The sequence below is a fragment of the Oncorhynchus mykiss genome, chromosome 21 (genome assembly GCF_013265735.2).
Source record: "Oncorhynchus mykiss isolate Arlee chromosome 21, USDA_OmykA_1.1, whole genome shotgun sequence".
In the NCBI taxonomy this organism is placed as follows: Eukaryota; Metazoa; Chordata; class Actinopteri; order Salmoniformes; family Salmonidae; genus Oncorhynchus; species Oncorhynchus mykiss.
The window spans coordinates 31,895,594-31,907,774 of NC_048585.1; the positions used below are offsets into that span (position 1 = coordinate 31,895,594).

Consider the following 12,181-nt stretch of genomic DNA (forward strand, 5'->3'; position numbering starts at 1 on the left):
CAGGATAGAAAGCGTCTTAGACTACATCTGTAGTTATCTGGAATTTATAGCACCAAAGAAAATACAATCATTGGACGTTTGCACGGATTTCAGTCCTAGATAAAAAATAAAAAGACACCTTGAAAGATGAATGCAGCCCTATCCATTAAAAAGGTTTTTGGGTAGAAACTTTGACCTCGAAAACATTCAGAAATTGTGAGAATTCTAAAAAAGGTAAGTTCCGGAATGTTTTGTCTACTACCACCAACATGTTTTGTCTGGGTTCTAAAGACTGGCCATGGTACAAATGTAACATGGCCCGGCTCCAGCGCACCTTGCCAGGTAACCTCTGTCCTGTTAAAACAGGGTGAATAATAACAGGTATTACTGCAGGACCCTGGTCTTGCGGTTTCAGAGACAGGCGTTATGGCTCCTTTTAATAGCCCAAATAAAATCAGTCTGCGGCTGCCGCTAAGGGCTTCTTCTTTATGGTTAAGATGGAGGGAGGAAAGGAGGTAAGTAGGCAGGTTATGGATCACGCACCACCCAGGGTTTGCTGCAGAAATTGTAGATGGAGAGCAGGGAGTTGATGCTGGCGACTCCCCCGTACTGAAGGCCAATCACCAGGCTCCTGAAGTCTTCACCCGGAGTCATGCTGTAGGCATGCTGGCGAATCAGGACAAAGTCTGGCTTGAAGGATCTGGAGAAAGACAAAACAAAGTGGGACATGAGATAACGGAAACCAACAACATTCTTCGTTCCTGATGTCAAGGTAAAGTAAAAGGGCACATTCTACCATCCTGACTTTCACAATCTGCTTCGCCAATTAACAAAACATTGATACAAACAGGAAGAATGCATTAATGTCAGCTAACATCTGTCCCACTGGGCACACGCTGGTTGAATCAAATGTTTCCACATCATGTCAATGAAATTACATTGAACCTCCTTGGAATTGACGCCCAGTGGCGTGTGCCTGTGACTGCTGATGACACTTCATTACACTGTAAAGACAGCCAACCTGTTGTCAGTAGGGCATTTTAGAGACCTGGATATTGATACGAATTTAGCTTTAGTATATACAGTAAATGACCAAGATTGGTGCATGCATACTGTACTTCATTAAGGACTTTGTCACTCAAGTTCCAGACCTCAAGCAGTCGAACTATAACGACAGTAGCCATCGTAGAGCATTTCCAAAGTCCAACACAGCAGCTGTAACTGCTCAGAGCCCAGACTGATAGTATCTGTCACCGCATTAACGCGTTAAGATTACATGCAGCTCACTATTTACAAGTTGGAAAAAAGCTCCATTATTCAAAGGCCGTAAGAGGAGTGCGAACAAAGGAACGCTGGTCAGAGAAGCTAATCTTCTTGACCATCTAACCAATTAACACAGCCTAATCCCTCTCATTACAAACTGTTCTGGGAACAGGGCCAAGTAACCCATCAGGGACCCGGGAGGATTGTATCACATCTGGCTATGATTAAGATAAAGAGGGAGAAAATTCCACTCTTTAACTGAAGGCAGGTATACAGGGATGTGTTTTTAATTTTTTTCCCCAAAAGGTAAATTCAGCTTAGATTCAGGTAGGTGGGCTATCTTGGATGGATCTGTGCTGGCTGAGCTGAGGGATGTAAATTAAGTTCTGTCAGATGGCTGTCAACTGTTAGGGATGCTCGATTATTGTAATTTACAGTTTGGTGAATGGTACCTTTTTGATGCATCCGTCTGAAGTCATTGCTTCGACTTGATAAGCTGTTGAAAGTTATTTCCAGTGGACTTTAGCTGTTCTCAATGAATCAATGTCTAGAAAGCTCTGGCAAAGGTACTTGGTGTTGATCGAGTTGAGATTGCTATATTTACATTTTTGTCATTTAGCAGACGCTCGTATCCAGAGCGACTCACAGGAATGCGTGCATACATTTTCGTACTGGTCCCCCGTGGGAATCGAAACCCACAACCCTGGTGTTGCAAGCGTCATGCTTTACCAACTGGGCTCACACACACAGAGCCATGGAAGTGTTGCTTATGTAAGACAGACGACTTGAGACAACTCAGGACTCAGCAGATCAGTGAGAGCTGTCGTGGTCACGGCGACACGAAGACTACAGCTGCTCTCTTTAAAATGTTGTGCTCACTGCTCAGCCAAGGTGGCACTGGACCAAGTGCTCACTGCACACTGCTCAGCCACTGTAGTGGCACTGGACCAAGGGCCGTTCTATTTCTGCATCTGTTTATTAAGGGACAGACTGATACAAACCTTGCGCATACCATGCCCACATCACATGCACTGGTATCTGATGCACCAGGTTTGTCCTTTTAATTTAATTTAATCCTTCACTTTCACTTACAATACTGGGATGAGGTAGGTAGATTGGGTGGGCTATTTACAGCAGCAGTGATTGGTTAGCTGCTCAATTAGCTGAATTTTAAAGTTAGTGAGGGAAATATAAGTCTCCAGCTTCAGCGATTTTTGCAATTCGTTCCAGTCACTGGCAGCAGAGAACTGAAAGGAAAGACGGCCAAAGCAAGTGCTGGCTTTGGTGATGACCAGTGAGACATACCTGCTGGAGCACGTGCTCCATGACCAGTGCTGAGAAGGCGGAGCTTTACCTAGCATAAACTTAGATGACCTGGAGCCAGTGGGTCTGGCGACGAATATGTAGCGAGGGCCAGCCGACTAAGAGTATACAGGTCGCAGTGGTATAAGGGGCTTTGGTGACAAAATGGATGGCACTGTGATAGACGGCTAATAGCGGCTTATGTGAGCAGCCAAAGGCGTATGCTGCATGCACCCATCTGTACAACCTATTTACTGCTCATCATTAGCATAGAAGTGCAGGTTGTGATCATGCGATTGTTTTTAGCCAGGCTACAGCTAATAGCAGCATTGCCCTATAAAGCTACACCATTAACACACTTATTCCAGCCATTAACTTTGTTATCAGTCCTTCTGCACGAGTAATGCTCCCTGTGGGTTGTGAATCACATCAAAGCTGTGTATTAAATGTATTTTGTGCTTTACGATCCCAAATCGCTCAGGCCCAATGGTGATCACTTCATGGCCAATATGCTAATGAACCCTTAAATTGTTCATCAGTGTTGCAATAAAGGAATGTTTAATGAGGACGGAGATGATGATGCCGAGATGTGAGGTAGGGATGTGCTGTATTTATGTGGAATTGAAGGTTCTGCTTTATTAGCCAAATGGAATTGGGTTCCTTAGGGAGAGGGGATGAGCAGAGTGGGAGCTATAAACACAACAGATCGGTCCCACACACACTAGTCCAGGCCATAGTCACTTCTACTGGGCGTCTTGTTGGTGCATGTTCGGCGTGTGTTACAGTTCAGTTGGCTTTGACTGTAACCATGGCAACTGCTTTAAATTGCAGCAAACTGTGGGACAGGATTTATTGGAACATTTGCACTAATGAACTTGGCTTTACCCTTTTACTCCTGTAATTGGGCTTTCAGTGTAGATGCCGTTTCTGTGTTGGTGCGGTGTTGAATCAGGGAGCAGATTGTCCCCATGTGTGAAGTCAGTGCTACTGGGGCAGGGAGGTAGGATATTACCATCGTGATAAACAATCACATTTGTGGCCATGGCTGTTTTCGTCAGACCTTGAAGCATGTCAGGGGAGGGGGAATACCAGTCAAACATGACAATCGCCTGCCATTCCATTCTCTAAGTAAATGCATCTTCCACATCTTTGACCTTTTCATCGACTTCTCTGGGAGATCTATTCGGAATTGCAATTCATGTACATTTATCCTTGTAATGCCCTCTTGCCAGCCTCAAAAGGTCCACTGGTAGAGTAATCTCCCTCCAATCTGTCTGACTCAGTTTGATAAGGGTAATACGGCCCAACCTCACAAAGTGTTCCACAAAAGGTCACGTGTGTTGACTGCAGCGCATTGCTCAGAACAAGAGGACATTGTGTTATTGTGCACCCGTTAGGTCTACAGGGAGCGTACGTACGGGACAGTTATCGCCACACACCAAGCCCAGACCAGCTTTGAAGAATGGATGGAGAATGACGGGAGAGTGAAAGAGCAGGGGGTGTGAGAGGTACATACGTATGTGACATAGTACACCATTTCCAGGTACCACTTTTGGTTTGTGAGTGCTACTTTTAGAACTACTGGCTAAAAACTTACAAGCCCTTAACCAACAATGGAGTTCAAGAAAGAGAGTTATGTAAAAAAGAGTTATGTAAAAAAAATATATATATAAAGTAACAATGAAATGGCTATATACAGGGGGTACCGGTACCGAGTCAATGTGCAGTGGTACAGGTTAGTCGAGGTCATTTGTACACGTAGGTAGAAGTGACTATGCATAGACAATAACAGCAAAAAACAGTAGTCCGAGTGGCCATTTGATTAATTGTTCAGCAGTCTTATGGCTTAGGGGCAGAAGCTGTTAAGGAGCCTTTTGGTCCTAGACTTGGCGCTCCGGTATCGCTTGCCATGCGGTAGCAGAGAGAACAATCTATGACTTGGTTGACTGGAGGCTTTGACAATTTTGGGGGCTTTCCTCTGACATGGCTAGTATATAGGTCCTGGATTTCGTGGCTAATTGAGGTAAAGCATTCATTCTGCTCATAGACTATGCATGTATGAACTACACATTGACACATCTGCTCCCTGGGTGCCGAACACGTGGATGTCGATTAAGGCAGCCCTCTGCACCGCTCTGATTCAGAGGGGTTGGATTAAATGTGGAAGAGACACTTCAGTTTAATGCATTCAGTTGTACAACTGACTAGGTGTCCCCCTTTCTTTTCCAAAGCGGTAGGTTTAAAAAAAAAAATGTAAATTTAAATTTTTTTTTTTTTTTACTTTGCCACCAAAGTACCGGAACATGTCTTTAACTACAAAGAAAAAGAGGGAAGTGAGAGAGAAAAAGTACAGTAAAATATGCATTTGGGAGAGGAACATGTTATGGACCATTTGGACTATTCGGAGCAGCGGTTGTACTGTCACGGTCACAGGCAGACCTGGCTGCAGTTCAGGACCATGATGGGCGGTGGCGCAGTCATGCGGTAGAGCCTGCCAGTAAAGACCACTGCTCTGGCCATGGTCCAGTGAGGAATGCATGCAGAGCTCCTATGGAGCACAGAGGGTCAGAGAAATGGTGAATACACCTCCTACCCTGGCAAGAAAACACAAGACATACACCGAGTGTATAAGACATTAGGAACACCTGCTCTTTCCAATCAGTATAGGGAGGAGACAGGTTAAATAAGGATTTGTAAGCCTCGAGACAATTGAGCCAAATATTCTGTATGCACCATTCAGAGGGTGAATGGGAAAGACAAAATATTTAAGTGCATTTGAACAGGGTATGGTAACAGGTGCACCGGTTTGAGTGTGTCAAGAACTGCAACGCTGCTGGGTTTTTCACAGTTTCCTGCGTGTATCAAGAATGGCCCACCACCCAAAGGACATCCAGCCAACTTGACACAACTGTGAGAAGCATTGGAGTCAACCTGAGCCAGCATCCCTGTGGAACACTTGTCACCTTGTAGAGTCCATGCACCCAAGGAATTGAGGCTGTTCAGATGGCAAAAAGGGGGTGCAACAACATTAGAAAGGTGTTGATAATGTTTTGTACACTCAGTGTAGTGGGTAAGAGACCGTTAATTCCAGCAGAAAATGTGATCTTCGGTCTACATGACCGACAAATTAAGTTGCGCACTTCCACTGTTACTATTAAAAGCATCAGATGTGAATTGCGGTGCAGGAGCGAGTCAGAGATATAGCACTAGTAAATTACCTATAGCAGAAAGGGACATTTGTGTTATGAGTTAGAGTGGTTTAGAGGGACCATTTGTATTCATGAAAACATTACAGAATTGGCATCAGGACTAATTCTGAGCTGTATAGTATTTGTATTAAAGTCTGGTGGTGGTGCTTTTGGGGGAAATCATCCTGAGGTTTGTTAAGCACATGCCTGACTTCAGCGTGTCTCTCTGTGAGCTGGATTCATTTGCTATGTTATAAGACTACCGCATCTGAGGTATTAGAAGGTCTGATTGAAGTACAGTAGCAAGGGTCTTCAGTGGGGGAAAAAAAGTGATTCAATTGTGTAGGCGCGCGCATGACACGGTCTCAATTCTGGGGTCGATTTTGGTGTACATATGAGGTACACGCTACTTTACATGTGTGTGAACCTGTGTATGTGTACAGAGTGAGTGTGTGTTTAGGTGACATGAACCGTCTGTGGTTGGTTTTGGTTCAGCAATCTACATCGGATCTAAGGAGAGCCAGGCCCCGTCACACTGCGTCTGCCTCAGGACTCAAGGAGGTTCAACCCTTTGTCTGGGTAGGGCTGGTTATGGTAGCTTACAGGACAGAGAATTAGAAAAAGAATAACATACAAGTATCTGCTGATGCAATATCCCTGCTCCATCTGTGAGACTGACCGCAGGTCTGGGGGGGGGGGGGGGGGGGGGGGGGGGGGCTGCAGTCAACCATGACAGGGTTAGGAACTCCCACTGCTTGTCTGCTACAAAATAGTATGGCTCTGGATAAGCAAGGTGCATTGGCATTCAGTTTAGGTCTTGGCGCTACACAATGCATGAAGATATAAATGTAAAAGCAGGTGAGCATGGTATGTAAATCAAAACCAAATCTACAGAGACAAATTTGTTCTCGTCTCTGGAAGTGTTCAAGGACAGTGAAATCCACACGTCTCCAGGTATGGAGGAACTTACTGTGTTCAATTGAAGAGTTTAAAATTCCAAAACGCTATATATATACACATTTTCAAATGTTTGTAAATGAGCTTTTATTGTTTATAGAAATTATGAAAGAGAACGGTGCGTTTCACCATCTAATCATGGCATAGGGTTGTTCAATGACAGATATGCATTTGTTTAAAATGACTTGGTTTCATAAAGTATTTTGCTAAATGGTATTCATTCACCTTACACTCAAAAATAGAAAAATAAGTAGTACTGCTAGGTTTTACAGTCAAATGTAACAAATAATTATAACATTTATGTACAATTATATTATAATTCAATACAGTAATATGAGCTCCGTATGTAAAACATTTACACTTGACATTTTAGTATGACCGACAGCACAACGGTCAACCTGATCTAGTCCTGTGGTAGCTCTCTCTCTAAAAAAAAACCCAGACTCTTATACACTAGTAAATCGCTTTGCCAAAACATGCCTGTTGTCCTTGGCATGCCTGAAAAGCACTTTGCCCTCTAAACACAGCTGGGTTCTTACGCCACCCTGAGGGACCCCAAGCCAGATAAGACGGGCATAGTGAGGTCTCTGGGAGCTGTCAAACAGTATAACCGATCCTGCCCTCTATAACGTCCCTTCACTTGGCCCAATTAATCCAGCACCTATAATGTGAGTGGGGGTGTTTTCATTGTACGTTGCATGCACATAACAGGTAAACAAGCAGCCATATTGAATCGCCCAGCCCAGTCCAGGCAGACAGGCATTTGCTAATTCACATCACAGCGTATTGCTGCCAGCATGGCTGGGCAGGATGCTGTTTCCCATTACCCTAATCACCTCCCTGATTGGATTTCAGTTCATTCATCACAGGAGGAGCAGGACTGTGGAGAAGAAACCTTTGGCTGTGCTGATCGGAATCCTTTTGCTGTGGCTAATCATGCTCCATTGCTATAATCGTGAAACACTTTGCCAGACCAGTGTTTCTGCTTTAAGTTAAAGTTCAGCAGCTGGGCTGGAGGGGTTTGGCAGAAATAGCAAAAGAAAAGAAAAAAAAAAACAGGTGACGGCACGTTTTGGACGCGACTCTTGCACGAACGAGAACGCACCATATATGCTCAAAAACATGCCTACCTCTACGCCATGGCAGAAAATAACAAGGGCAGAACCACTTGAAGTCATCTAATAGCCAGTAACAGCAGGTCCTACTAATGTCATCATAAGAGTACGAAGTCATATATAAAAGCATGCATCTTCACGTTATGCTTTTTAAAAATCTAAATGTAAAAGCTGTTTGTGCTCCCATATAAGTGCATGTGCAGTTACATGTGCATCGGCCGCATCAAAACCCACAGAGTAATAGTGCACTTGTTACGGTTTAGTTGATATATGACAAACAAGCGAAAACCATGCACTTCTAAGAAGTTCCACTTGGGTAAGGAAGTCTGAAACCACAGAAATGTGAGAAAGTGTGCTCCCTTGATAGGCCAGTAGAGGGGAGGTGGGGGAAGTGTTTAGGGAGCGCACCCGTAGCCAGATGTCAAGGGTCAGAATGCTGAACGGATCATGGCCCTTCTTTATGCAGCCCCGCACGGACGGAACAGCAGGAGCCCTATAAACCGACCAGGACACGCACAGACACAGAGAGCAGTTTGAGAGCCGTGCGAACCAACTACTCACATGTACAGTACATGTCACACACAATTTATGTTATAAAACATAATGCCTTTAATCTGGGGTCCTTAGGAAACATGCCGTTTATCTTCAGGAATGTGTCTCAAGGCATATAGGATTTTTAAGATTTGTTTTCATTTAGTCTTCCGGCTAAGAATAAAATGGAACATTTTCATAAGTAGTCATTATTAGCCCAGCTTAGGCACCAATACAGAATCGCTTATAGACAGCACCAAATCCTGAGTAGGCAGTGATAAGCTATACTACTGTAAGGCTTAGGGGAATGTGTGTCAAGCAAAGGACAACAGCCGTATCTTAATGAAGTTATCTACATTTTCCCACCATCGACTGTCACCACCCACATGAAACAAATACTATGGAATAAAAAATGTAGTATTCACAGCAGTGTTTTTGCAGACTCAACTGCAGTATTTACAGTTAACTTTAGTATACAGTGCCTTTGGAAAGTATTCAGACCCCTTGACTTTTCACATTTTGTTAGACTTATCCAAAAAAAGAAATGACTCCCCTCAATCTACACACAATACCCCATAATGACAAAGCAAAAAGAGGTTTATAGAAATTGGTATTTAAATTTTTGTATATTTAAAAACCTGAAATATACATTTACATAAGTAAAATAATACCCTTTACTCAGTACTTTGTTGAAGCAACTGTGGCAGCAATTAAAGCCTTGGGTATGATGCTACGATCTTGGAACACCTGCATTTGGGGAGTTTCTTCCATTCTTCTCTACATATCCTCTCAAGCTCTATCAGGTTGGATGGGGAGTGTCGCTGCACAGCTATTTCCAGAGATGTTCAATCGGGTTCAAGTCCGGGCTCTGGCTGGGCCACTCAAGGACATTCAGAGACTTGTCCCGAAGCCACTCCTGTGTTGTCTTGGCTGTGTGCTTAGGGTGAGTGCAAAGGTGAACCTTCACACCAGTCGGAGGTCCTGAGCGCTCTGGAGAAGGTTTTCATCAAGGATCTCTCTGTACCTTACTCCGTCCATCTTTCCCTCAAACCTGACTAGTCTCGCAGTCCCTGCCTCTGAAAAACATCCCCACAGCATGATGCCGCCATCACCATGCTTCACCGTAGGGATGGTGCCAGGTTTCCTCCAGACGTGATGCTTGGCATTCAGGCCAAAGAGTTCAATCTTAGTTTCGTCAAACCAGATAGACCATGGAAAAACTAGATTGAGAGACCTAAAAATATCCACTCCCCATCCAACATGACAGAGCTTGAGAGGATCTGCAGAGATGAATGGGAGAAAGTCCCAAAATACAGGTGTGCCAAGCTTGTAGCATCATACCCAAGAAGACTCGAAGCTGTAATCACTGCCAAAAGGTTTTCCAAAAAAAGTATTGTATAAAAGGTCTGAATACTTATGTAAAATGTGATTTCAGTTATTTATATTTTTTATAAAATGTGACGTACATTTTTTTTTTTTTTAAACTTTTCTTTGTCATTATGCGGTATGGTGTATGAGGAAAAACAATTGAATCCAGTTTAGAATAAATGTGGAAAAAGTCAAGGGGTCTGAATACTTTCTCAAGGCACTATACTTTAGACACACCTTGTGTCTTAATAAAATCAACTCTGCATTGAGCTTAAAATGTTTTAAGCTTACAGTTTGATGAACTAAGACAAATGCCTCAGGAGTGCGCCAGAGATCTATATAACCAGATGAAAAAATCCTTAACCTTATCAGATCATCCTCCTCTCAGTCTTGCTGGCTTTTGCAGATTTAAAAATATATTTATTTAACTAGGCAAGTCAGTTAAGAACAAATTCTTATTTACAATGATTGCAACAAAACATCTTCAGTAGGGTAAAACTAACCTGTCTCACGACGGTCTAAACCCAGCTCACGTTCCCTATTAGTGAGTGAACAATCCAACGCTTGGTGAATTCTGCTTCACAATGATAGGAAGAGCCGACATCAAAGGATCAAAAAGCGACGTCGCTATGAACGCTTGGCCGCCACAAGCCACAATTGCCTTTTTCAGGGGCAGAATGACAGATTTTTACCTTGTTGTTGGATCAAATCCCCAAGCTGACCTTTCGGTTACTGGCCAGAAAACAGATTCTGCCATTCCTCTCATGAAGTTGCCGGTAATAAGCAACAGGAGGAGTTGGCAACCTTTCTCATGTGGAATGCCAATTTATCTTACAATTTCTACCGTCTGTGTGCCAGCTACAGTTTTCATTTACAAATTCTGGTGAAAGTTACATTTTTAATAACATATAACATGTGTAACCCACAAAGGTTCACTAAGGCAATTCTAGGTCTTGTGGAATATTTTTGGTTAAACTATCCCCGATGCAATGGAATTGCAACCCCCTGCATACACAGTGCATTCTTCCATCACATGTGCAGATAATTCTCAAGATCTTGCACACTAATGAGATGCTATTGAGCCCACACTACTACACTGTCTGAGCCAAGGACTACTTTCATTCTGGTCAGTTTTGATTACAATACTGGATGGGGTGAATATATTTTAAATTATGTTTCGTTAACTAGTAAATAGTAGCCTACAGCAAAGTGTGTTTAAATAATTTCTAACTTGTTAACAATTTCTGTTTGTTAGTTTTTGCTACCATGTGGGTTTTTAGCTTGCCAACAGTTTTAATTCACCTGTTTCCATACATGTATCTTACAAAGGAGTTGTTTAATCTAACTGCTTAACTATTTATCTGTACATGGAATTGTATTTCGGTTAGTTTTACTCATTTTTTTCCAATCTTTACAAGAAAATGCCACAGGCAACATCTGATGTGTGGAGACATTTCACTGCAGCTAATTTAGAAGGAAAAGCTGTGTACATTTGCAAATACTGTGCCAAATCATATGTGACGAACACAACAAAAGATGGAGAATAATCTGGCCAAGTGCATAACGTTCCCTCAGCGCTCACAACAAGCAACCTCTGACAAAAGTCCCTCTACTTCTTTTTGAGGTCAGACACCTTATCGATAGCAACAGCTCTTGGTCCTCCTGGAATCAGAAGTTTTTTTAAAAACTAGTAGTCAGAGAAATGCTGATGAATGTCTTGCTCGAGCTGTGTATGCAACTGGTTCACATCTGATACTCACAGGCAATGTGTATTGGAAGAGATTTCTGAATGTTCTTTGCCCAGCATACACCTCTCAGCATACACCCAACCAGACATGCTTTATCTATTCATTTACTGGATGCAAAGTTCGAATGTTCGTGGGGAAGGAATAATTAACTACATCACCTCAACCAGTATTCTACAGACACAAGGGTCTCTACATTGCAGATGAGCTGAAGGCAGTCATCAATGGCCTTGGACCACAGAAGGCATTTGCACTGGTGACAGACAATGCTGCAAACATGAAGGCTGCTTGGTCTAAAGTGGAGGAGTCCTACCCTCACATCAATTGGCTGTGCTGCTCATGCATTCAATCTGCTCCTCAAGAACATCATGGCACTGAAAACAATGGATACACTCTACAAGAGAGCCAAGGAAATGGTTAGGTATGTGAAGCATCAAGTTATAGCAGCAAGCTACCTCACCAAGCAAAGTGAGAAGAATAAGAGACCACATTGAAGCTGCCCAGCAACACCCGTTGGGGTGGTGTTGACATCATGTTTGACAGTCTCCTGGAGGGGAAGGAGTCTCTCCAAGAAATGGCCATATCACAGTCTGCCGATATGGACAGCCCCATCAAGAGGATCCTCCTGGATTATGTATTTTTGGAGAGAGTGGTAAGCAGCATGAAATCTATAGCAGCAGCCATTGCACAGATTGAGGGAGACAATGCCATCCTGTCTGATGTTCAGACTCTG

At 43.2% G+C, this 12,181-nt stretch overlaps 1 protein-coding gene across 1 annotated transcript in view; it reads right to left on the reverse strand.

The window, feature by feature from the left end:
- LOC110500248 (synapsin-3) overlaps nucleotides 1–12,181 on the reverse strand; it is a 125,092-nt gene that overhangs the window by 71,903 nt on the left and 41,008 nt on the right. Inside the window, exon 5 of the mRNA XM_021577500.2 lies at nucleotides 523–679. Within this exon, the coding sequence (XP_021433175.2) occupies nucleotides 523–679 (157 nt within the window). The remainder of the gene's footprint in view (nucleotides 1–522; nucleotides 680–12,181) is intronic.